General features: G+C 45.6%; 2 protein-coding genes across 5 annotated transcripts in view; one reads left to right on the top strand and one right to left on the bottom strand.

Moving 5' to 3' along the window:
- Positions 1-957, bottom strand: part of Astn1 (astrotactin 1) — a 284134-nt gene extending 283177 nt beyond the window's left edge. For all 3 annotated transcript variants that reach the window (XM_047521201.1, XM_047521202.1, XM_047521203.1), the window contains exon 1: positions 477-957. In XM_047521201.1, coding sequence (XP_047377157.1) covers positions 477-759 — 283 coding nt within the window. In that variant the 5' untranslated portion in view covers positions 760-957. The remainder of the gene's footprint in view (positions 1-476) is intronic.
- A 5536-nt stretch (positions 958-6493) lies between these two features.
- Positions 6494-25631, top strand: part of Brinp2 (BMP/retinoic acid inducible neural specific 2) — a 97654-nt gene continuing 78516 nt past the window's right edge. The window contains exons 1-2 of one of the 2 annotated variants that reach the window (XM_047521449.1): positions 6494-6787; positions 6905-7253. The gene's annotated coding sequence lies outside the window, so the exon portion shown is untranslated. The remainder of the gene's footprint in view (positions 6788-6904; positions 7254-25631) is intronic. The other variant, XM_047521450.1, reaches the window with a different exon arrangement.

The following is a 25631-nucleotide window of genomic DNA, read 5'->3' as shown; positions in this document are numbered from 1 at the left end:
CTGGGCCTGCACGTGCCTGACAAGGTGATGACCAAATACCTGCCTCTAAAACCCCCAGGAATGGCTGTGGGTGGCTGCGGGTGTCCAGAGGGTGTGAAGCGGAGAGCCGAGCATGTGGTCAGGGAGCAGGGAGAAGGGCTCATGGGAGTTGAGCTGGTGGCAGACCAGAAGTGCCATGCGGATGTGGTCCTGAACTAAAGCCTGGAGGGGCGAGACCGGGAGAGGGTTCACTCGTGCAACCTGTTCCTCTGGGGCAGGAGGCTGAGGGCCCAGCACCCAGGTCGGATCTGGGGGGAAGTCAGGCGCACCGAGGCGCTAGCCTGCAAGTGGGTGTGGAGAACGGTCCGCGCGTGGGGCGGATCCAGGGGGGTGGGGGAGGGGATGTCGCCGGCGAGTGGGTGTGTGGAGCGAGCCGGGTGGGGGTTGGGGGCGCCGGTCCAGCGCCTGCGGCCGCCTCGACCTCCCCCGGGACTCACCCAGCACGAAGTAGGGCAGCTCGGTGTTCTCCAGGTCGTCCACCACGACCATCTCTCCCGGGAAGTCGTTGCGCACCGAGAAGAGGAGCTTGGGCTCGGAGGCCGAGGGGCTGTGCATGATGCTCAGGTCGTTCTCGCGCAGGAAGGGCAGCGCCGACACCGTGATGCTTTTGAGCTTGCACTCCAGCTCCTTGGAGGGGTCCCCGTCGCCGGCGGCCGTGGCCAGCACCGCCGCCGGCCCCCAGCAGCAGGCGAGCAGGGCGCAGAGCCGGGCTAAAGCCATCTTGAGCCCCAGCCGCTTCCTCCCAGCGCTGCGATGGTGGGGGAGGCAGCGAGCGGGGAGGGAGGGAACGAGCGAGCGAGGAGCGAGCGCGGGAGGCGGGGGAGGCTGGGGAGGGACGCGAGCCGGGAGCCCGGTCCCCGCAACCAGAAGCCGCCGGCAGGGCGCTCGCTGCAGGCGCTGCCGTCCGGAGAGCCGGCTTCTTTGTTCCCCGGAGCAGCTTATCTGGGAAAGGGAAAAAAGGGGGAGAGGGCGAGAAGCAGGCAGGGAAGGACGCTGGGAGGGACGAGGAAGGGAGCCGAGGATTCTAGGGAATCAGGTCAGCCCCCAGCTGGCTGCCGGGGCTCCCGCCTCTCTCCTCCTTTGCACCCCCCAGCACGAGCCACGCTCTCGGCTATTAACTATCTGCACTGCATTTTGAAAGATTCTCCTTTGCAATGCAAATTCTTCCCTGTCGCATTATCATCCAAATGCTTTGGGAAAGGCACGCACCTTAAAGGGCGCTTCCTGGGAGCAGGTGTGTGTGGTTGGTGGTGATGTGGGGGGTGTCTTTCTAGATGCAAATTCCCCTCGTGATTTTATGCATGTAGGTTGTCCCATTCTTGTCTCTTTGTGCCCACTAGTTAATTGGATTTGTCTGTTGGATAAGTGAGTGCCAAGATAAATGCACATGTGTATATTTTTACTTAACATTAACTTTGCAAAGTAAAAAAAAAAAAAAAAAAAAAAAAATTGTAATATTGATAGAGATAGATACACCCAATAAAGAACCAAGACAACGTATCTCATATGGCTAAGCAGGAGAGCAGAACTTTCACTGTTACAAGTGAGTTACATCTTGCCTTTTCACTTCATTTCTGTCACAAATGTTACCTACAGTATTCAATAAAAAGATGATTTGGGAAATGCTACAGTCGATAGAAGGAGCAGACTTAGCCCAAAGAAATGTTGTCCCTTTGGTTTTAAAGGAACTGGTAAATAGAACAGATCTAGGAGAATATGTGAGAAAAATGGAAAAGCATCCTTAACGAGTGAAAAAGTAATAAAAGAATACCCCCGAATGTGAGCCAAGTCAGTCCTAACTCATCAGGAGCAGAACAGGGTAATTATTTAGCCCCCTACCTAACTATTCGGAGAAATAAGAACTACTCCAAAAACCCATGTAAGATCTGTCTGCAGTTGGGCAATGTTGCCTTTTAAAGATGACAACAGTGTGCAGAACACAGTGATAGAAAAGTAACATTTGTGTGATAGAAAAGGGAAACGCTGGAACGTGATGTTTAATGGAACTTTCTTACACATGATAACCAATAACTTGTTCAAAAGTCTGTCCTGCCAATGATATTTCTTCAACGCTGATTTTAAATTCTAGGTGTTATGAAGACTGGTAAGCAGAGTTCCCATTCTATGAGTTTAATTCACCGCCCTTGCAGAGACCTCTACTTTAGGAACAATTGCATTCTTAATCTACCTGACATAAATTTATTGACATATCTAAATAAGTGTTCTTTAATAGACAAAAGGGTGTGCCATACATTTCTCAAGGTTAATCTATTTGAATAATTGAGAAGTTCAATCTAGTCAAATCAGTCATATGTAAGGTCACACTTAAGGAGTGAAAGATCTGTTTATCATCAAAATAAACAAATATTTTGATATAGGTTTAGTTTTTAAACTTGACATACCAAAAATCAACCCAAAGCTGTATTACCACGAGCATTACAAACTACTGCAAAAAAGATGTATCAGCAAATGATCTTCAAAAACTCATTCCCATCTTCATTCTTCCCCTTAGAAGAGCATAGAATTCATGATTCCTTTTTTTCAACCCTTTCTAGCATTAAAAAAGAGAGATATGAAGCATAGATGGGCAAGTTGATTCACCATTGAATAATCAAAGTAATGCCAAGGAAACACACTTAGTTCTAGAATGTGAGAAATGTCATGAAATTACCAGATAATCTACTACTTATGGATAAGGAAACTAAGGTGAGTGAGTTACTCTTCAGCGTCAATCTGCTAAAATGGAGCTAAGACCACAGATAAGATTTTATGGACCACAATCATTCATTCAGCAAACACTTGAACGCCTCTCTTACCCTGTACATTTGTCAAAATATGGGGGGGAAATGCTTTTTGGTAGTATGTAATGTATTCCCAGTTTGAAATCCTTTCTAACTTTCTGGAGAATCTTGAGTCATGTTGGAAAATGAAAGTGAATTATTTGGGGTTGATGTCTAGTCTTTTTTAAAATCTATATGAAGTTGGAAGTAATTAGAAATTGGCATCTCAATCCTTTAGGTACCTCTCTCTTTATGGAACAGGCATGGGAGAAAGCCGTGTAAATAGAAAGCATATTTTTCCAGGACACTTGATTCCTGTAGGAATGGGTGTAATGACATGTGGTCTCCTCTTTGAGAAAAAAAAAAAAAAAAAATCTAGAGATGGGATAGAAATTGCAATTCACAGAAGCCATATCTACGAGTGATGTTTTGCATTTTCAATTGTGTGGGCCACGTGTACGCATCTCAGTTGTCACCTTTGTGTTAGGCAACATGATCTAGTGGAATCATAGACATGGATTCAAGTTTCTATTTGCAGGTGAGTTTGAACCATTTTTATCTTCAGCTTCCCCATCAATAAAAGAGGATCGCTCGTCTCTGCCCACCTCACAGGCCACAGATAATAAATATGCAAATATTTATATTATTTATAGCACTATAAGGTAGCAAGTCCTATTATCTCTAATCCTGAAGCCCAACTTCCTCTATTTGAGTGACAGTGGCCTCTTGAATCTTACAGTAGCTTTTGATTGCTTTTCCTGCTATCAACCAATTCTGTGCACAGGTACCAGGTTGATCTTCATGAAATCTTGCTCTCATCACGACATTTCTTTTCCTAAAGGTTCAAGTTCAAACACCATGGTTTGGAAATTTGAGGACTCTTCCAAATCTCACACTATGTATTCCCTGAGATGGATTACTCATGGCACTGCATCTCTTCTGTGCTCTCAGTGTGCACACACATGCACACACACCTGGAATATTACACTCTTCATCCATCAGAGCATCCCACCCCCTCAGACCTACCTCCGGCCTCCCCTCTGCTGTGCAAACTTCTACCTCTTCTGTTTCTCATAGCTCCACTCACTAAACACATAGTAACACATACCTGCAGAAGGGGAAGGACCACCTTCAAATTGTGTGTCTTGTCTCTGAACAGGGTGTTTTGCATTTTGTAATATTTTATTTGGAAAACAAATAAGTGCATAATTTAGGGTGGTCATAAGGAGGAAACGTGATTGTGTTTGTATGCAGAGGTTCTGACACATCCTTACCATTATCACCTCATTGTACTATTTGAGACAGAAAATAGACTTCAGAGTCATCTTCACAAGATTTTCTCCAGTGTAGAAATCAACAATTAAGTGATTTATACTCCTCAGTGTTTACCTACCATTAATAATGGCATGTGTACACACACTAAAGGATAAATAAAGGTTTACTGATAATAGACAAAAAATGGAGACAACCCACACACTCATCAATAGAAGAGATAAATGTCATATAGTCAAGCAATGGATCACTACACAGTTTTTTTTTTAATGCAACTTCATAAATTAATCTCCCTGATGTAAGGATGAGTGAAAGAAACAAGACACTGAAGAATTTACACTCTGAAGATTCTTGAATTAGAAAATTCAAGAGCAGGTAACATTAGCCTTTGGCAATGAAAGTCAGAATAGTAGTTATCTCAAGGGGTGGAGGGCTTACCAAAAGGGGCAGCAGTGTGCTTCCTGAGGTGCTGGAAATGATGTGAGTGTGGTTACACCACTAAACATATAGACAAACATTCATCAGACTGTACACTAGCAAAATGTTCTAGTGCATATCTCACCTCATTACATTTTTTGTTAAATGATTTGGGACACCGTAGGAGAAGGAAGTACAGATAAGTCTTATCTTTTTTCTTGTTTTTGTGCCTGCCAACTCCACCCCCTTCTGTCCTCAAAAGATCTCAGAATCTCTCATTTTCTTTCCACTCCCTTACACTATTTTACAAGAATGCCAATGTCCTATGTCACCACTTGGAACAAATTCAGTGTACCTCCATCCCTAGAAATCACAGGAGTAAATGCCCAAAGGTTGGGCAGCAATGGATTTAGACTTTCACTGGTTCACTTAGATATTTTATCCTAGAAGAAAAGCTGGGGATCCTGTAGGATCACCATCCCCTGACATATTTTGTAACTTTTGTAGACAGACCTGTGGTATGCCAAAACAACGTCAGATTTGTATGAGAAACGGAGGAGAATATACAGGTGAAAGTCAGGGGTGGGTGAGAATGGGGTGTGCACGTGACAGTCGCCATTTCTAATTTTCCTCACTCATTCAGGACATCTGACTGCCTAACACTCTTTAGTTAATCCAGGTGCATGCTACTTCGACATTCACTAAACCTCTGAATTCCTATGTATATTTTTTTCTGATTCTTTACCAAATAATCTCTGGTGTTGCTCTCCACTCAAGGAAACTAAATTGAGAGACTTTTCTCTTTTTCTGACTGTCTATTCTTTCCCCATGTTTCCACCATCCTACGACTTAATCTGAATCCCCCAAGTCCCTTTGCCAGTTTCAAACCCCAACTCTTCTGTTGAATTGGATTTTTCTTCAACAAGGACTCTCCCATGCCCTTGCCAAAATGTAGTGTAGTATGCCAGTTTGGTTTGCACGATCGTTAGGACATCAAAAATATATAATTCCCACCCTTCGGTGCAAAATTGATGCTTTCTTCCTTTACTCTTTTCTGCCCCTCCCTCTCGATCCCCCCCTCCCCCTCCCTCTGGCTTTTTCCCTCTCAATTAACAGGCTCAGCAACAGCACCTGCTTCACAGAGACAAGGCTGGTCCTGTTGTGATTTCTCTATAGTTTTCCTTTAAAAACCAAGTCTCTCTTCCTGACACACTCTGAAGTGACAGGAACACACAGAAGGAAAGCACCACCAGCAAAACAATTCTTTTCTTTCCTTTTTATTTAATGTCTCCCCAGAACCCTGAAGTTATTCTTTCCTTTGTCTGCACAGTCCTGGTGTGGGGGCAGAATGTTTCTTAATTTAGCTGTCCAGCATCCCTGTTTCTCTCTAGCCATCTTAAGCAGTTCCTGCTATCTTTTGGTTTTCTCTCCCTCTCTCTTTCCTTCGTGTGCGTGTGTACTATTTCTCACTTGGGGCTCACTTCTGAGTAACTCAGGAAGCTGAAATGCACAAAACAACCAAATGAAACCTCAGATTAGAAGGAAAGTGGGTCCCAATCTCTGGGAGTTCTGGTTAAGCAAGCCAACAAAATGGGCTGGGGCAAATGATGATTATAACTCGGGGAAGATTAGAAGAAAATGTAATTAGCTCCCCCGCTGCTTCTTGTTCCCCAGTCTTCGTAGACTATCCAAACTTGACCCCCGCCCCCGCCCCAGCCCCAGCCCTTGAATCTATCCGAGGTTCCCTTATCTGTGCCAAAAAGTCCCTGCTGCAAAACCGGGAGGGTTAACTCTGAGCTGTGCCCCAGCCTGCCAGCTAGCCAAAGGAGATAGTCGCTGGGCTCAGAGCCCGCCCCTGCCAGGCCGCCCAGCCAATGGGCACCTGTGGGGAGTGTGTCGCTGCGTCCTATTGGCTGCCGACCTACATGCATAAGAAAAAAAGAGAGAGGCAGGCCGGGCAGCATTGTTATCTTAAGACACTCATCTGGTGTCTGAGTCTGCAGGTGACACTGCCTAGGTACGGAGCGCGGAGTGGCAGCGGGGACGCGCCGGGCTGCAGCCCTGGTATGGAAACCGTCCGCCTCGCCAGCTGCTCGCGGCTCCTCTGGCAGCGCCTCCGCTGAGCTCGGAGGATCGGGAGAGCACTTGTCCAGGGCTATGCACCTGCGGGGCGCTCCGAGGGCGCCGCTAGGTCTGCAGGCAGCCGGGCAAGCCACGGGGCCGGAGGAACCGTCTTTGCCCATGTGCAAGGCTCCGATCTTGGATGACAGAGAGGGCGGGTGAGTCTTTAGAGTTGGAAAGAAGGCGAGACCTTAGGTTTCTCTCGGTAGAGGGACAGGGACTCCCCCAGCTGGGTTTTCCACTTTCCTCACCTCTCCCAACCCGCGTGCCCCCAGCCCAGCGCCAAAGCCTCACTTCAAAGATGCTCTGGGTGACTGGGATCCTTGCTGCTCAGCGGGAAGGCAGCAGGCAAGTGGTCTAACGGCGGCGGCGGCGGCGGCAACAGCAAAGCGGAGAGCAGGAGAATTTGAAAAGAGACATCCGCTCCCTCTCACACGCTGAGGGGGAGGCATTCGCGTTTCCCCAAATGAGAAAGAGCCACAAGAAATCATGAAGTAAAAACTTTGGAGAGCTGCCACTAGAGATGTTGCACGAAAATCTGGAACCTTTTAGGAGCCTCCTCCCAGTCGTTGGAGGTTTGGGGAGCAGCTGATACGGCAAGGAGGGCTCTTGCAAGGATTCAAGGTAACAGTGCAGGGGTTTCGCGATTTTTCTCTATCTCCTCTTCGTTGTCCTTTGGTGCACGCATTGGTGAGGGATCATCTTGCCCTCCTATAACCCTCGTGCCCTGGTGCCTGACAGTTGTAGGCAAAGGGGGTAATGATTCCAGGGCTCTTAGTTCTGTCTTGTGGAGCTGAGCGGTGGACTTCAGGGGCTAGCTGGAGATCGCTCTGATTTTGTCTCCTGGTGTTGCATGGCTGTTACACGACTTGGACACTCTGCCTGACCTATATTGCTTTTGCTTGGTCTAAGTCCTCAAAGTTAGTGCAACTCCCATTAGCTTCAGAAAATCCAATCGGGCTGCATAATTGCAGAAGATGAAGAGGACTTTTGCCTGCTGAGCAGATGCTGAACTGAACTGTATGAGGTTCACTATATTTGGGAAGGACCCTAAGGCACCGAGATCCTGATGCACGGTACATCTGTCTTCACATGTTCAGAGAGCCCTGTAGCCTGCCTTTAGAGGCTAGTCCTTCTCCCATGCACTTGCAGCTGGGGGTAGGTGGTTCCAAAGAGTGAACCCTTTAAGGTGCAAATAGTCTCCAGGGTGGTGGCAGAAGCCCCATTGATTGATGGAGCCCGGCAGAGCATTGGAGACACTAGGAGAGAATATTCCTGTGCAGAAAGGGGGATGTGCTGGTATCATCTAGCAGATATCTCTCCCTGTTTCTGTGATCATCTGGGTACACAGTCCACTGCTGCCTGTAGTGTGTGTGTGTGTGTGTGTGTGTGTGTGTGTGCACGCGTGTGTGCGTGCGTGTTCACAGCTATCTGTAGGAAACTGGCTACCCACAGAAGAAGCAAGCATGCACAGTGCCCAGCGCGGGCCACGGGTGCCTGGAGTGGTTCTGCCTAGCAGGAGAATCAACTTGTGAGCTGCTATTCTAGCCCAGAGGAGTTTTCTCCTCCCCAAGCAGTCCCTCTGCATGGTACATATTTATCCAGGGTCTATAGACCTAAGCCAAATATTAACTAAAAATCAAGCTAATGCACTATAACATGATTGAACAGACCCCTCTGTAAAGAACTGTGTGTGTGCTCTTCCTAGCCTTGGGAACAGGGTGCCCTGAGTAGGAGCAAATGTTTTGTTATAAGGATAATGATTATAAAAGGCCATGCTCGTAGCCAGGCAATCTGGGCCTTATCCAACAAGCACAGTGAAATGTCAGCACAGACCAATCAGAAAGCTAAAATGTATATTGTAAGTCAATTATTTCTGCCCCGTCCTTCTCCAGTTGTGTGTATGTTGAAGTGACTCTCTGACGGTGCTCACTAGAAGATGAGCGATGACATGCGATGCCAGTCTTACCCAAGCAGCTGAAGTATTTTACCAAATCCCCCAGGGGCAGTCTGATGACCTCAGGCAACAGCAGAGGGTGCTGAAGTTTGTGTTTCTCTTTTGACTTCAAACGGTTGTGTGTATGCTGTTTGTTTAAAGCATGACTCTGAAGTTCTCCTCTCCCCCCAGTAAGTTGCTGTGCAGCATTGAGGGCATGACCAAGCAAGGCTGCCACAGTGATCCTGTCCTGCTGGTATCATAGCTGCTGCCTGCTCTGGGAAAAGATGCATGCTTTGCTTCTTTGAGGAGGGATGTGATGTGAAAAGATGCAGTGCCTGGATACTGAGGAATGTTGAAAACAGGAAGCAAATGTCAGACCATAGTCTTCCCTGCTGGAAAGCAGCTGGCTCCAAAGGTCTGACAGCTGGGCTGCAGCCCGGGAGAAGATAGAAACATTCTTGACTCTTGCTTTCCTCTCCTCACCAAAAAATGGAGTTGTTTTTCCCCCCACAGAATGGAGTGGTGTGTGCTGTAGTGTGGGCATAAGAAAGGAGATGAGGAGGAAATGGCTAGGGAGGGCAGGAGGTTCCTGCCCTGCTACCTTGGTCTTGTCTCGAGAATGGGGAGCATCTTCTGTCCATGGCCCTCAAGATCCATTTCTGAGTGTTTCTTCCTGGCCTCCTGACAGGTTGTTTACTGAGTGAGGCCAGAGGGCAGAGTGTCCCTGCGTCATCAGCTCCTCCAGATCCCCTTTCCCAAGGCACAGGCTAGTCCCCAGGGAGAATCACATAAGTGAGATCCCCTCAGAGAGGGTGCTCCAAAATCCCTCTCCAGCTCACAAACAAGAGGTAATCTGGAGGGACTGGAGACATCTGCATGGGCACTTTCTGCTGACTGAGATGCTGCGTGTTGAGGTTTGCTGGTTAGTGTTTATCAGAACACTGTGCTATATGCTTTTGGTGATTCCACTCTTTCTCTTAAAACATAAGACCTTGGATACATTTTATAAAGGCATCCTTTTCCAATTTGGGGGGGAACATTGGAAATTTTAAATGCCGGGAGCATTTTACAAAGCTCCTCTAATCAATATTCTCATGGCAGATTGTCTCATTTATCTTTGATTAGTCTAAGAAGTAGACTAGAGTGATTTTAGCCTTCTTCTTGGAAAAGGAAGGGGAGAGAACCTCAGAAAGAGAAATGCTTTAGTTTGGGTCACACAGCAATTAAGGGAATCTTGGAATGGGATCTGAGTCTTATTGCTCCTAAACCAACCCATCTCCACCAGCTTCTTCTAAGGAGGGGTCAGTCTTGGTAGTTGCTGTCTGATTTAGTTATTCTGTACTTTACAAGGTTGGGAGGCTGCTTCTTCCCAGAGCTCCTCCTCTGGCACTGACCTAAAGGTAGTGAAGGATAAAAGTCTTAAAAGCCTTTGCCCTCAATGATCTTCCAGTCTAGTTAGGGAAGCAGGCCTACATCTAGCACCAGGCAAATGATGATATAAGTTCTAATCAGCAGTTCAATACAGGAGGGGCCAAGAGGCTGATCTAATTAATCTGCAATTGATTTTTACAGATAATGAGAGCTATCAGCGTTCAGAGGAGAGAGAGTCTGAGCTAAGCCCTGGGGATGGGGTGGGTTTAGTTCAGATGGGGAGGGAAGGGCAGTTGGGTTCCAGCTCATGGAGACACCAAGTGCAGCACAGTTGAGAAAGCGGGACTCTTCACCAGTTCCTTAGTGCTGACCCTGGATCACCTCTGCTCTCCCAACATGGAAACACTATAAATCTGGTTCCATTATTTTAAACATACAATGACCTAGGAGAAGTTGCCTGAGGATCTGAACAGAGGGCTCTGAAATGCTGGGTATCTCTTTAGGCATTGAGAATGACCTGTGCTTCTGCCCAGCCCTAAGTCTAACCCACATACAAGGAGGAAAATGTTGCTCAAGGTCAGAGAGCTTATCAACCTCATATCCAAAAAACTGAGTAAGGATATTAGGGGAAAGCAGGCAGTTTCGAGAGAACATGAGAAAATCTCATATTTTAGAATCAGAATATCTTAAGAGAGAGCTTTGATTTTCTTCCATTTCCTATTTCCCCACCCAAATGTTCCTCTTGGGGTTTACTTAGAGTCGGCAAAATGCCAAAGCCCTTAGGCATTTAGCACTGAGCAGAAGATTTTCAATCTTAAGATTCTTGAGCATGCCCATGTACATAACCTCTTGTCTCCCCTTCTCTTTCCCTTTTAATAAAACATATGCTGTAGCAGTCACCAAGGAGGAGACCACAAGAAAGCAAGAGGGGGCAGGGTGTGGTACTGCCCACAGCTGTACCCCGGGCTACTGTTATTGCTCAGCTGAGCAGGAGAGGGGAGAGGCAGTCAGTCAGCCTGGTCAGCCCAAGGAAGGACCAAAGGCTGCCCACCAGCAGAAGGCTGGGTCTGCCAGCCACACACGTACTCCTCTCCACACACAGTGGGCTTCTCTCCCAGGGAGAAGGTCAAGGTGAAGCATGGTTCCTGTGAGAGGGCTGGTAACAACTGTCCTGCTCCCTGGTCTTCATTTGTTGTGAGACGTGTATTCAGGCTGCACATCACTGCTCTGTGGCCCTATTCCTGTACTAGAGGGAGTTCATGTGCAGCACAAGAGTAAAATGACTTGCCTAAAGTCACACCGTAACTGCTCAGAGGTCAAGCGGGAAATCCCCAGGAACCCAGTCTGTTTGTGTGCTTTGCCTCAGGAGTTCATTCGGGGAACAGGTCTCTAGGGACATTTACTGGCTCTTGAATATCCTGCCCTAGACCTTGATTCCTGTATTCAGTGTCCATGCAGCTGGACTCTGGGCATGACCTTTCATTTTACTCTTCAGAAGCATCCACCACCATCTTTAGGGAATGTGAAGAAGGTCCAGGAGGGTGGGTGTATGGTCAGTGGTTGTGGATTTAAGTCTTTTCTATTTATGAGAGAAGGGACAGGCAGAGCAGCTAGGCTTCAGCCTCAGGGCTACAGTGAACTGGTCTTATCTGACCAATTAGGGGCAGGTTGGTCCCTCTTTAATTGCCACTCTGCCATGCAGAAGGAAGTGAATTTAAGTAGCATCATTACAGCATGGAATCTTCACTAGCCAGTCCCACCATTCCTGGTATAGAAACTCACCCTGCAAATATATCCTGAATGATTACGGGCCAAAGGAGCTGACGATTTATACCTCAGGACTGAACTGAACATGTCCTAACTGCCCAATAGGATAGCCGCAGGTGGCCCTTGAGCATGTGAAACATGTACTGTAGTATAAAATTCACAGTGGATTTGAATATTCATTTTAAAAGGAATGTAAAAGAATTTATATATATATATATATAAATTATATATATATATATATATATAATATATATACTTTTTTTTTGTACCAGAGATTGAATTTAGGATCACTTGACTACTGAGCCACATCCCCAGCCCTAATTTGTATTTTATTTAGAGACAAGAGTCTCACTGAGTGGTTTAGCACCTCACTTTTGCTGAGGCTGGCTTTGAACTCATGATCCTCCTGTCTCAGCCTCCCGAGCTGCTGGGATTACAGGCATGTGCCTGGCTGTGCCTGGCTATGCCTTGCTCATCAACAATTTTTAATGATGATCACATATTCTGGACATACTGCATGAAATAAAATATACTACGTTTGCTTTCACCATTTCTTTTTCCTTTTTAATGTGGCTACTAGAAAAGTTAAATGTGGCCAGCGTTACATTTCTCTTGGAAAGTGCTGGTCTAGGCCCTGCAAAGAAGTGACAAGTTAATGGGGAGAAAGGGCAGAGCCACGAGACAAAGAGCCAGAGATGTGAAAAAGAGAGAACATGGAGGGTGAGGTCAAGAGCAGCCCAGGGGAGCCTGTGGACAGGTATTTCTGAAACTTAAAGTCAAGGAGGGCACAAATGGCTTATGCTGACCTGTATTTGTTTGCGGAGGGACCTCGCTAACCGTGACTCAGCCCAGAGCCCTTGCAAAGTGTTGCAGCTCTCCGTTCATGCGCAAATATTGAGGAGATGGGAGGCCTGCAGATTGTATCCTGATATTTTTGAGTCTCTTCCTGACAGTGGAAATAACCAAGCGACTGATCTTTACAGTGGGGATCAGTTGGGTGTATTCAATTTTCAAATTCCCTTCTTCTTTCTCATCTCTGCCATATTAGGATCATACCTGTGAGGGGTTTTCCTTTTTCAAACTGGACATGTTGATAGTGTGACGGAGAGAAAGAAAAGGCACTGTTTTGTGTCAAAGATTATTTCATCGAATTATCAGTAAGAAGAAAGGGGAGAAGTCATAGTTATAGAATATCATTTAATAATTACAGATTTGAAAATCATAACTCATCTGTTGTCATTATGTTATTATTGCTAGTCACTGCAATAAGGTTTGGCCCTGACTAGAACTCATATTTGCTCAATGTTTTATAATTCACAATTTTTTTTCCACAGGCCATATTTCACCTGCTTCTTACAATAACCCTGCAGGACAGTTAAGGTTCCATTCTAGGATTTCCACGATCTGCCCCACATTACCTGTACGACTGTCTTTTCTAATCCTTCTCTTTACACGTTCTTTGTTCAGTGTGGCTTAATCACAATGATCTACTTAGAGTTCTTCAATGTTAACCACGAAGAAAAGATACTCTGAAGCTGAGTTTCGGTGCCCATAAAATAAAGACAAGAATGTCCCATCTCTCAAAGTGTTGTTCTAAGTGTGAAGTAAGACAAAATACAGAAGGTGCCTAACACAGCTCCTGGCACAGGGTAGATGCCAAACAGTGCCACCCCTTTTCCTACTTTAGGTCTTCTGTTGGGTACCCCCAAGGTCACAGTGTCCAAAGCTGGGGTCAGCATTCACACACACACCCATTGCTTTCCCCAAATTCCCTGCTTTGGCCAGTGGCGCGACCAGGCCTCCAGAGGCCTCAGGAAGCGTGTTGTCCAGCTGCCGCACTCTTTCCCCCCGCCCCCCGCCAATCGATTGCCAGGACTGGACAAGGTGCACCTGGGCTCTGTCTCAAGCTCCTGCCACTCTTGGGTAGCTGGCTCTTGTCCCTCCTCACCTGGACCTTCCCAGGCTCTGGTCTCCCTGCTTCCTGTCTTGAAGGCTGGCGGGTTCCCTCTGCAGCTGGCACCATCTTGCAGAATGGTACTTCCGGTCATGCCTCTCTCCTTGTAACCACCAGAGACTCCCCACGGTTGTCAGAATGCAGCCCAGATTCCTGAGCTGGTCCAACAGCCTCTCCCTGCTCATCTCTCCAGCCTCTGCTTCTCACTGCAGCCACGTGACATGACAGGCAGCAACTCACAGGGACGGGGGCACTTAGCTGTGCCTCCTCGTGTTCCTGCATAACCTTCCCCTGCCCTGGTCTCGCTTCTTGAAGGGTTACCGAGTTTCAAGACTCTAAATATCACCTCCTTGAGACGGCGTCTCTGAGACCCTGGGAGGGACTCGTCGCCTCCCCCTCTGTACTCCTACACATCCCACTGCAACTCTGCTCAGCACCGCTCCCACCACAGCGTAGTGACTTGTCTATGTGGCTCTCTCCTGCACTAAGTGCCAGGGTGGAGACTGGGGTTCCACGGCAGATTTCTCAGGAAATATTTATTGTGTGTGTTGTTATGAGTGTGCGCTGCATCCTATGCTGCAGCACAGGGGACTCGGCAGAGAACGGCACAGATCAGAGCCCTGCCGTCAAGTTGTTTCCGTTCTAGAGGAAAGCCAGGCCAATCACCACGGTGAGAGTGGGTATTTCAGACACTGATGATAATAGCAAACACACGCACGGTACCCGCGGGTCAGGCACGGTACTGAAGACTTCACGCACAGTAACTCGTTGATCTTGTAAGTTAGGTAGGTTTGCCATTCCCATTTCATAGATGATAAATAGGAGGTTCAGAGAGATTGCATAACTTATCCAAGTCACACAGCTAGTAAACAGGGGAGCTGGCGTTCTAAACAAGTTTGATCCTGAGTTCTTTATTTCTCTGGTATCCAGAAAACAAAGCATGTAGGTAAATAAATAAATGAGATAACTTCAGGTAGTGATAGTGGAGAAGATAAAATAAGGAGAGTGTGATTGAGAGTCAGGAAACTCTTTCAGGCAGGTAACATTGAAACTGTCACTTAAGAAAAGTGGAGAGGGCTGAATCTGAACCCAAGATAGGGCTCAGCCTGGGACCTGAGGGGAGAAGTCATGCATTCGGTGTAACTAGGGCTCTGGATGCTGCTATGTCCCTCTCACCCTGCAGGCACTGGGTCTGCCCTGGGTGGTCTCAGGGAGGAGCAGAGCCCAGAGGTTTCAAGCCTCTCCCTCAGCAGTCCCCTTATCCCTCCTGTCCTTCTGGGCAAGACATGTTTCACAAGGTGTCCAGTTGGCTGCTCTTGACAAGGTCAGAAGGCGCGTGCACACACACGCACACACACACACACATGCCGACTGTGCTGAACCACTTTATTTTACTTCCCTCTTGTGAATGACGTGTCACTCAGAACTGTAGAAAAGTGACAGGCACGGCAAAAGGGCTGGTGACAACCCAGAGGCATGAGCAAAGGGGAAAAGAAAATTATTTTTTAACAAGATGAGAAGCGAATTGGACTGGAGGGAGAGAAAGGAATCTGACCAGGGAAGGACAGGCAGAGGGGACGCCTCTGACAGTTTGCTGGGTGGCGCTTTGCCTTATGACTTTCCATGTAGCACACACGTGAGCACACAGACATGCGTGTATATTCACACACACGTGCACACCCCACCTAGACGCAGGTATACATCTATGTCTTCTCTATGAATAGTTCTCATAAAAAAACTTAAATGATTTAGAGCTGGGTCAGGTGGCACATGCCTGTAACCCCAGTGACTCAGGAGGCAGAGCAGGAAAACCACTAAGTTTGAGGCCAGCCTCTGCAATTTACAAGATTCATCAACTTAGTGAGACCCTGTGTCAAAATAGAAAATAAAAAGGGCTGGGATGTGGCTTAGTGGTGAAGCACCCCTGGGTTCAATCCCGGGCACCAAAAAAAAAAAAAAAAAAAAAAAAGAAATTCTAAGTAATTTAGAGAACAGATAAAGTTTAGATGGAACAAGTTCATGTATATTTAACAAACATTCAAAGTCTTCTTTATAATAAAAATTGTACTAGGCTTGGTTTTACTTGTACTATCTCATTTAATTTTTATTTCAAACTTATAAAGTAAGTATCATTCCTGTTTTGCAGATGGAAAGTGAGGATTGCAAGCTTAGAGGTTTTCAGACTCAGGACCCTGGGAAACTCTAAGCCAGGTGGGGAGAAAAGACCTCTGACTTTTGGGGCCAGATAAACTTGGACTTCAGTCTTGTCTGGGTTGTTTGCCAGCTGGGTGACCTTAGCTAGACTACATAAGCTCTTCAAGCATCAGTATCCCCAACTGTTTTGGAGACAAAGAAATATCTCAGCCCGCACCTGCCCCATGAGCATTCAGTCAGTCGGTGGGAGCTGCTGCTTTTGTTCCCCCAGGTGTGAGTGCTAGTGAGATGTTCAGCGATGATGGGATTCAGCTGAGGTCACTGAGAGGCGGGTAGTGGCTTCAGTATATGGGGGGCCAGGGCCGGAGGACTTCCTGGGAATTGCTACCGCATGCCAGGTACCATGCTAACTGCTTCCCAGGCACTGTCTCACTTAATCATAGCACAAACTTAAGGTGTGTTCCTACCTCTGTTTACAGATAAGGCAATTAAAGTTTAAAGAGATGAGATAGCTCGCCCAAGGTCTCACAGCTTGGATGGGGCCGGAGCTCAGATCTGACCCCAGCTCAATCAGATGCAAAGGCTATGATCTTCAACCTTGGGTTCTGCGATGTGGTCACTGTCTTAGGTCACATCCAGGGGAAAGGGCACCTTCAGTGGTCAAGGTAAAGGTAATGGTAGCTGTTCCACTTCCATCAGAATGGAGGAGAAGCGCTGTTAAACCCTGAAGGAATTCTGGGAGCAGACCACATGGGTTGGCGTATGTTCAGAAATTCCACTAAGTTTCTGGTTCAATTCCTTACACATCCCAGTTTCTTCGTATGTGTGAGCTGAATATTTCAAGCACCGCCATTTCCGAATACAGGTGTGCTCCATTTTCAAAAGAGCAGGCTTTCAAAACAAATAAAATTAGAGACGAGTGTCCTTAGGCTTGGAAGAAAAGGTTTCCCTGAACTACACAAGAATATATTTGCCGTGGTTTTTAACCTTTAAAAAAAGCAGCGAAGGCTTTAATCAATAAGCCCTTACCTAGAATCCCAATATATAAAGCAGACATGTGTGAACTGCCACGGTTGGAGAGACCTCTAGGGTTCTGTGGTTCCATACCTGTCCCTTCTGTTCCCCCACCCAAGGGACACCTGGGCACTTGGAATCTAGAGACTGCTCAGAACACATGGAAAACCTCTGCACTATAGAACTCCTTAAAAAGCAAGACGTGATTAATTTAAAATAATAGGTGACATTAAAGTTGATCACAAAATATAAGTCCAAACCAGTCACATCAGTGCCTGAGTGGAGGCCGAGTCACTCCCATTTCCTCTTGCTTTCGATGAGAGAAAATGTATGAAATTCAACATCTATGAATAAACACCCATGGTGTGTCAGGGATGGTGCTGGCATTCAGTTCTAAAAGCTCCCCCAAAAGCACAAAGTATCATGCCCATTTTGAAGATGAGAAAAATTAAGTATAGAGAAGTGATCAATTATCCAAGACCTCGTTCTAGTTAGTGGAGCTGGGATTTGAATCCATGTAGCAGAACAGATGAGAAAGCCCGAGCTGGACAGCCCGCCATTGCAACTTCAACAGGGACTGCAGGTAACATCACCTCTCTCAGAGTTCCTTACAGACTTGCTCTCAATACTCCTCAGTTGTGAAATTTCACTTCATGACTTCATTTTCACAAAGCACCCAGGTCCCCCAGGACCCAGGCTGTGGTCCTTCCTTCTCTTGCTCAACCTCAAACTCAGGGAAGGCCTGGCCATCCGGATCTACCCCCAGTGGCAGCAGGAGCTGGTATTTGGGGGGCCCAGCTCTGTTGTCCACTCCAGGGCCTGGTGCAGCTCCCTGGACGTGAGGCGCCTGACTGAGTGGTCGTTGTAGGTTGGAGAGGTGGCATGCTGGAAGAGAGTGGGGGAGGGGGGCTGCAGAGGATGGTCCTTAGAAACACCTTGAGGCATAGCGAGGCTTCCACAAGGACTGCGGGGCAGTTCATTTCGGCTTCCCTATCACTTTGGGTTCAGCCATTAGGTGTATTATAAATGCAGAGGCGGGAGCAAGGCGGTGGATGAGCGGTTCCGGCGGGCCTTGGCGTCCTGGAAGGCGTCCTGCAAGCTCAGTCTCACACAGTCTCTTCGCGCAGTCTTTTGCCCTTCGGGATTTGAGCCCCGAGGGAAAACAGAGCAAGGTCAGCATCCTTTTGAAGCCTCAGGGCACTGGAGACCCCTAGAGGCCAAAGGCTGCGTTACAAGCCCCCGGGCTGCTCAGGTGCTTGCCTGAAGGTTGCTGGCCTGTAAGGACAGCTCCCACAAGCTCAGAAGGGACAGCAGGGCGCCTGTGCACAGTGTGTGTGTGTGCGCGTGTGTACAGGCATCTGTGGAAGCAGTCCTGTCCTGCCCCTCCTTCCTGCCTGGCCCCTTAGGCCCCAGGCGGCCAGGATCTCACCCACCCCCGCAGCAACCCGGAGACTGGCCTCCTTGGCAACTCCCCACTACCTCCATCAAGAAATCGTTCCGTCAGGGCCCTTTCACACCTGTTGGTAACCTGATCAACTAATTCGTGCTGAAGTATTAATGACTAGTAATGATTTAATGTGCTGCCCTCCCAATTAACATGTGAGCATTTCAAAAGAGAAATTCACAGATTTTAACCCAAAGAAGAGACCGATGTTTTTCCCTTTTGAGGGGAATCATAGACCCTCCAGCCGCCTGTTCAGTAGTATGCGCCTGATCTTAGCAGGGTCTGGAGGCGCCTGAGGAGCTCAAGTAGAATTTCCCAGAGAAGACCCCCTCTAATCCCCAACCCTGAAAGATAACATCCACTAGCCTTGATTAGGAGGAGAAACCTGGAATACAGGAGTTGACATGGATGCCTACTGGTATCTCAATGCCATGTCCCTAGAGGTCTGAAGGATCTTGTGACACGATCTTGTCATTGAGAGAAGAGGTGCAGATATGATTAACCTCGTTCAAGTCTTGGGCAGGCTCTGCCATGCACCAGCTGAGTGATCTTGCCAAATTGCTATGGAGTCTCAGTGCCCACATCTGCAAAATGGCTATAGTAAAACTCACATCACAAGATTGCTCTGAGCATGAAATGCAATACTGCAGGCTTAGCAGATATCACAACATTATGAAGAGTACTCAGTGACAGTTCTTTTTCTTAAACTTATTTTTATTATTTTTGCCCTAACTCAAACTTCCAGTGCAGGGCAGCATACAAATGCTGTGTTTATTTATTATTTAAAAGCAGGTGAATCAATCCAGCCTCCTAGGCGTGGTTGGTTTGGTAATGAACTAGCTTTCCAGGTGACCACACTGTTTGAGATTCCCCCTTGCCCCCTCTGCTCGGTTTCTTTAAATGTATCTCACAAATGCAGTGAGTGAAATAGATTTGGCAGTGACTTAGAAAGACTTAATGCATTTTGGAAAGAAAAAAAAAAAAAAGCCCTAACAAAAACTGGTTTGTTTTTGTGATATATGGTTCATTTGATATGACAAAAATCCATTTTTATGCTTAGGAAAATTGGCTAATTTTAAAACAGTTGACACATGCCATATGCATATAGAGTAATGATAGATTTTGCTCAGGCAAACAACAGAAGAACACAGGGCCAGAAATATCTCTGTTAGGGTTGCAGTCAGTTAAATTCTTATTTGATGTCAGCCCTACCCCTCATAGGAAAGGAGAGTGACACAGGAAATGGACTCAAAGTGGCCTCAGGTGCTTGAGTCAGATATTTGATCATAAAAATACCATCTACCAAGAGCGGAACACAGACAGTGTGCTTTCATGAAATGAGCAGAGAGAGAGTTGGGAACCCCCCAGTGTAGCAAGCTTTATGTGCAAGAAATTAGTCTATAAAGATATTATCTGGATAGGAGATATGAATGCTGCAAAGCATATGGAATTGGTGAGCTACCCTGATTCGGGGAGACTTTTGAAATTTGGTCATTTATCCATAGGAGAAAAATGGATAATAATAGATAATATTTGGACTTTAAATATTATTTATAAATATTTTTATTTATATACTTCTGCTTTCGAGTGATGCATAAATCACACTGAAAAGGGCATCCCAAGTGTTTTCAACTACTGTTATTAAGGGTAAAGAGGGGGCTAGGGTAGAGTGCTTTAAAAAAAAAAAAAAAGGTAAAGAAGTTACATATGAAAATAAGGTGCTCCAAAGATTGCACAGAAAATAAGAAGTGGTTACGAGGAGTTTAAAACAGAGTCATGAACTCTGTCATCTTGATATTTCTCCTGCCGATCCCATCCCACTTTCAGTTCTGAGTACACATGGACCAGAGTCCCAGCCTGTTATGGGCTAGTGGTGTGCAATCTTCTTGACTCAAAGCATTTTGTGTTTTATTTTATTTTCTTTCTCTTAAGGCCTGATTTAATTAGTGACTACAGAAGAAAAAAAGCTGAATAACCTAGAGAGGGTTTATGGGTAGGTCTGCAGGACTCAGCAGTTTGACATTCTAATCCTGTTATTTCTCACCTTAAACCAAACAGAGTCAGCAGGGTTGAGCTTCTTTCTTCCCATAATTCATCTTGGGTTTTCCCTCCCCTTACTCTTCACTCTCATCCTGTTTCATTTGACGTTTTGTCTTGTTTCTTATTGCACATTTCCCCTCCCCCAGAGAAATTTTTCCTCTCCCTACTTTGATTCCCAGAATCAACCCGCTGTCTCCCTTGTGAACTTGACTACTAACCTGACTGCATTCCAGGTTCTAGGGCGATGCCCAGAAAGGAGGCTGAGCAGTGGGCCTGGCTCCTTCTTCCCTGTACACACCTTGAAGGCAGGGGCTGAGTCCTGTTGGTCATTATCTCCCCACTCCCTGACACAGGGGAGACTTCTATGCTTATTAAGAGCCAAACAAAAAAATTCCCAAACCTGGTCATTTACACCACCACACCCATTTTCATTAAAGTATGGTTTACTGGGAAGTTAACAAGCATCTTTCCTACAAAGGATATTTAATATTCAGGCTTCAAATTTATAGAATTGCAAAGTTAGGGAAGTGTTTCCTTTAAGGCAGTGGTTCTCAAAATTTAATGTGCACCTGGGGAGCTTATTAAAATGCAGAATCTGCAGCCCCTCCTCCAAAGGATCTGATTCTGTAGGTCTTGTGTGTGATTCAGAAAACTGCATTTTAACAAGCAGATGATTTAAAAACCACACTTTGAGAAATACTGTTTTAAGTCAACCTGAATGAAATGTTTCCAAATGCAGTTTAGTAGAATGTGAGCATCCCTTAAGTAGTTAGGGGGTTCATGTAGAAAAAAAAAGTTCTGTGACTAGAAAAGTTGGGGATCATGGTGCTCTTATCACCTCCCACCCATCCCTCATGCACACCTGGAGGTTTACCATGCACTTATCATGTTAGATGGTCTGGAAATTCCACAATAGACACATTTTAGCTTTGTGTAACCAAATATTTCATATGTGTGTGCATGTATATGTGTGTATATATGTGTGTCTGTGTGCACACATATATATGAAACTTATATTTTATTACCAAATACCTATTAAATATTGACAGATTTGGTCTGCATAACTCTGCCTTTGGGAGTGAGCAGCACCTACAGGACCAGGGTGGTATTGCAACCCAGCTGTATTACTCCTATTAGTTTAAGGAAAGAGAATTAACAAAATGTGTGGGGAGTTGGGGCATCCCTAACCATGGGGGTATCTTACAGTCTGGAGAAGTGTTTGTTAAGACAGCTAGCATGTATTAAGCATTTAATATTTGCAAGCACTATTGTATGTTTTAAGTTATGTGTTAACTCAGTTCTCAGAACAACCATGTGAATCAAATGCTCTTATTATCCCCATTTCACTGAGAAGAAAAACCGAGATATAGAAAAACTAATCATATGCTGATCATGGAGTTAGGAAGTGGCATGATGTCATTTTAAGCCAGGGAGGCTGCCTCAAGACTCTGCCCTGTTAACTGCTGTACCAGGCAGTATCTCTTCTGGTAGCGAGGTTCTGGAAATTCTTGCCAGTGAGGAATGACAGGTCCTGGCAGACATAACCTGTTCAGGAGCCATACTGTGTCAGTGCCTGCAGATACTCTTCTGTGCATGAGGGCCCATAATCATTGCCCTTTATTCATCAGAGAATTTATTATAATGACTGCCTGTACCTCTGAAAGATTTTGCTATACTTAAACACAAAATATGCTTAGCAAAACAAGCCAACAGGGGTGATTCATGGGTAGCAATTAGGTACGAAATCTTAGGCCTACCAAATCCCAAATTGGGTTGAAGATCTGGCCATCCTGATGACACCTGGTTATGGATTCTCCTCATTGCACCCAAGCACGAGAGGTGTCCCTGAAGGGGAAAACTGGGCTAGAGGACGTAATTATGGTTTTGACTTTAGCGTGCACGTTATTTTACCTTTTTGGTCTTCAATTTTCTAATCTGAATACAAAAAGAGGGAAGGAGACATTCATGATACCTGAATGATTATAAGCCAAATACACATGACTTATTCCAATGTTTGCCATGGGGAAGGTGTTTGGCCTCTTGTCTTTGGCCTGAGGATGACATGGTTTCATGTTAGTACCTTCAAAGGTGTTAATGTAGAGGTGACCCAAGTCGAAGTTATGGCTCTGGGGAATGAGAGGGGATCGGGAAAGATGCATCTTAGCGTCCAGATCCTGGATCTCTTCCAAAATGTATGTGGGGCTTATAATGTAACCAGGATTCCTGGGTACTTTAATTTCCTCCTTTATAGGATAGGAATAATACTAGTCATGGGCACATCCTGTTGGGAAACTGAGCCTTCTTCATTAAGGAATGCTGGACTAGCGTCATATGGCGAGGAGGGAGCATTTCCAACCCCACAGGGCACACATGTTCCACACATCATTTTGGATGCTCTACAAGTGCAAACTAAACAGCATGTCTGTCCCCTAAATGATCAGGGAAAAGGACATGTAGACAACTTTGATGCTGACCTGAGGTCCCACAAGTGGGAGAGGCAGGAACTGAACCCAGTCAAATCTGCTTAACTCAAATCCCTATTTTCTCCTCTCAACCTTTTAGAAAACTATGGGAAGGAAAAGGGATGAGGGACAAACTAAGCAAGGAAGAACAAACTAAGTCTGGCATTGCACAGATGGGCTCTTGGAAAGAGGTTTTAAAAAATCATACTGGACTCTTTGGAGAACCAGCCTTTCCAGCACCTCACTCTTGTGCCCCAAGTTCTGTGGCTCCCCTAAGTCAACTTTTCCCTGTTCTAGTCTGTCGTGTGCCAACATTAATAGAAAACGCTTGTGGTGTATCCAGGCTGCATCAGCCAGAAGCCCCAGTGACCCAGCTAGAGATATCTAGCCTTGTCCTTGGCCACTTGATCTCCTTTTTGAACTTGCTTCTCTGGACCACTGAAACCCCTTGGCAGTGATTCAGATGGGCAGAACATTCCTCCTTCCTAGACTTAGCACATGCACTTATCTAAATGAGTTCTTGAGCTCTTTTTTCTTGAATCAGACCTCATGGGTCCTGAGCTCAGGGATACTCACAGAGTAGGGACAGAGCTTCCACCCCTGGGCTTACTTGAAACCTGGAGAATCAACTGGCAAGTAGCAGGAAAAAGGAAGTTTAGCTAACACAGGCCTCATGGAGGTGTCCCAATTGCTGAAATATGTGGAGTTCTATTCTTTCTGCTCTTGAAAAGAACATCTCAGTGATCTGCTGTGATCTCAGTGACTTGAGAGGCTAAGATAGAGGATTGCAAGACTGAGCCAACCTGGACAACTTAGCAAGACCCTGTCTCAAAATAAAAAAATGAAAAGAACCAGGGATGTAGTGGAATGGTAGAGCACCCCTGGGTTCAATCTCCAGTGCCAAAAAAAAATCAAATATTCCATTTCACTTAATTGATCATGTGGCAGATGATGAAGACCATGAACTCCGCCCTGGTTGCCCATGTTTTTATCATTGTTGGCTGAAGCTGAGCAATGGGTACACAGTATGAAACTTTCTACTTCTGTACATGTTTGGAAATGCTCTATAATTAAAAGGATTAAAAAGAATCCACAGATTCTGGAATGAAAAGACCCCAGGCTGACATTCCAGCACAAACGCTTTCTTGCATTTGCGTAACCTGGACCAGTGATTTAAGTTTTCTGAGACTCTTATCTCGTCAATAAAGTGGAGTTAATGTCTATCTCCAAGGATTATTTTGGAAATTAAATAAGATAGTGAAACAAGCTTAGCACACAACTGGGCCTCAAACACTTGATACTTGACAGCCATCATCCGCATGGTTATTATTTCTATCTTGGTAGTTAGTGTCACTGTGAATTCCTAACAGCAGCTGCTGTAACTTGCTTTCATTTTCATTCTATCTACAGTTCAATTTCAAGCTCATATAATGAGAATTGCAAATATTTATTGAGTTCCTTTGAGGTTCCAGGCACTTTCTAGGAGCTTAAGAAATAGCAAGGAATAAAGAATAAAATCCCTGCCCTTGTGAAGCTTATATTTTGGTGGTGGTGGGAGACAGACAGTAAACAAAAAATAGAATAAGCGAGTTGTATTTTTGTTAGAAAGTAATGTGTTCTATAGGGAAAAAATAGCAGAGACAATTGGAACACTTGAGGAAGTTGGCAAGATGAAATGGCATGACCAGGGTCATCCCCAGTGAGAAGGACACGTTTTGAAAAGACTAGAAGAAGGTGGGAGTCTGTGCCCTGGGGCTATCTGAAGCATTTTCCCATGATGGGGAGTCAATACGTTTAGTCTGGTAACTGCGCTGCGATGTTTCTTGATATCCCTCCAACTCTTATGTTACCTCTTAACTTCTGAGGTTTTCTTGCTTTATTCCATTACAGGTTCCTGGAGGGCTTAGTGCAGGTACTGTATTTTCCATTTCTGTTTGTTCGCAGAGCTCCTGAGTCACTATTATGCTTAGGTTAAGAACTCAGTAATTGTTTATAGAAAATAAACCCACACCTATTTTTCCTGGGAGTTGTTTTTCAAAAGCAGAAACTACAGTCTACAGTATACAGTGAAACTCACCTCTTTCACCCAGGCCTTTATAAAACACTCACCTTCTCTGCTTTCTATTAACTTGCAATTTTCAAGTAGCTAACTCAGGACAAAGCATAAACTAATTGTGGAGAAAGCTGTAGCTCAGAGGTGAAGAAGGCCAGTGTGTAGGAAGATGAGAAAGATACACATTTGATATCTTTAATGCAGTCCTAACTGTGACAAAACATTTAAAAATGTTAATGCTATTATGAATTGCAATTATACATTGTGTAAACTTAATTGAAAGCTCTAGTCCTGGTTAGACTGAGTTCCAGAGATCCAAAGAAATAACCGAAGACAACTAGTAAGAAAGCTCAAGAAAAGACATGCTGTGTTTTCTTGTGATACAGTCCACAAGACTTTTTGCCATGGAGTCACCTACAGGTATACCTGTTTGTCAACAAGGTCCTTCTGGCAATAAGGTCCTTCAGTAGCCAAACCTCCCAGAGAAGAGGTCAAGACAGCCCTGCCTCTGGCCAAGGCTCTGTCCACAGTGACTGTTGAAGAAAGGTGGCAGAGTGATTCATTTTTTTGTCCCCACTGTCTTCCAGAGAAGAGCCACAGCCAACCTGGTAAATGACCTCAAGGACAGCAAACTGCCTCCTGGCCAGTTATGGATCTAAGCAATCAGGGGCACTAATCTGTTGTCCTGCACACAGGCTGCCTTGTCTGGTGCTGAACAATCTTTGAATCTTTTACCTCAAGCAGTCGTGTCAATATAAATGCTGCTCAATCTGGGAGCGAGGGAACAGTGATCGTTATTTTAAA

Source organism: Sciurus carolinensis, chromosome 12, assembly GCF_902686445.1.
Source record: "Sciurus carolinensis chromosome 12, mSciCar1.2, whole genome shotgun sequence".
NCBI classification, from domain to species: domain Eukaryota; kingdom Metazoa; phylum Chordata; class Mammalia; order Rodentia; family Sciuridae; genus Sciurus; species Sciurus carolinensis.
This window is presented reverse-complemented; position numbering and strand designations above follow the sequence as displayed.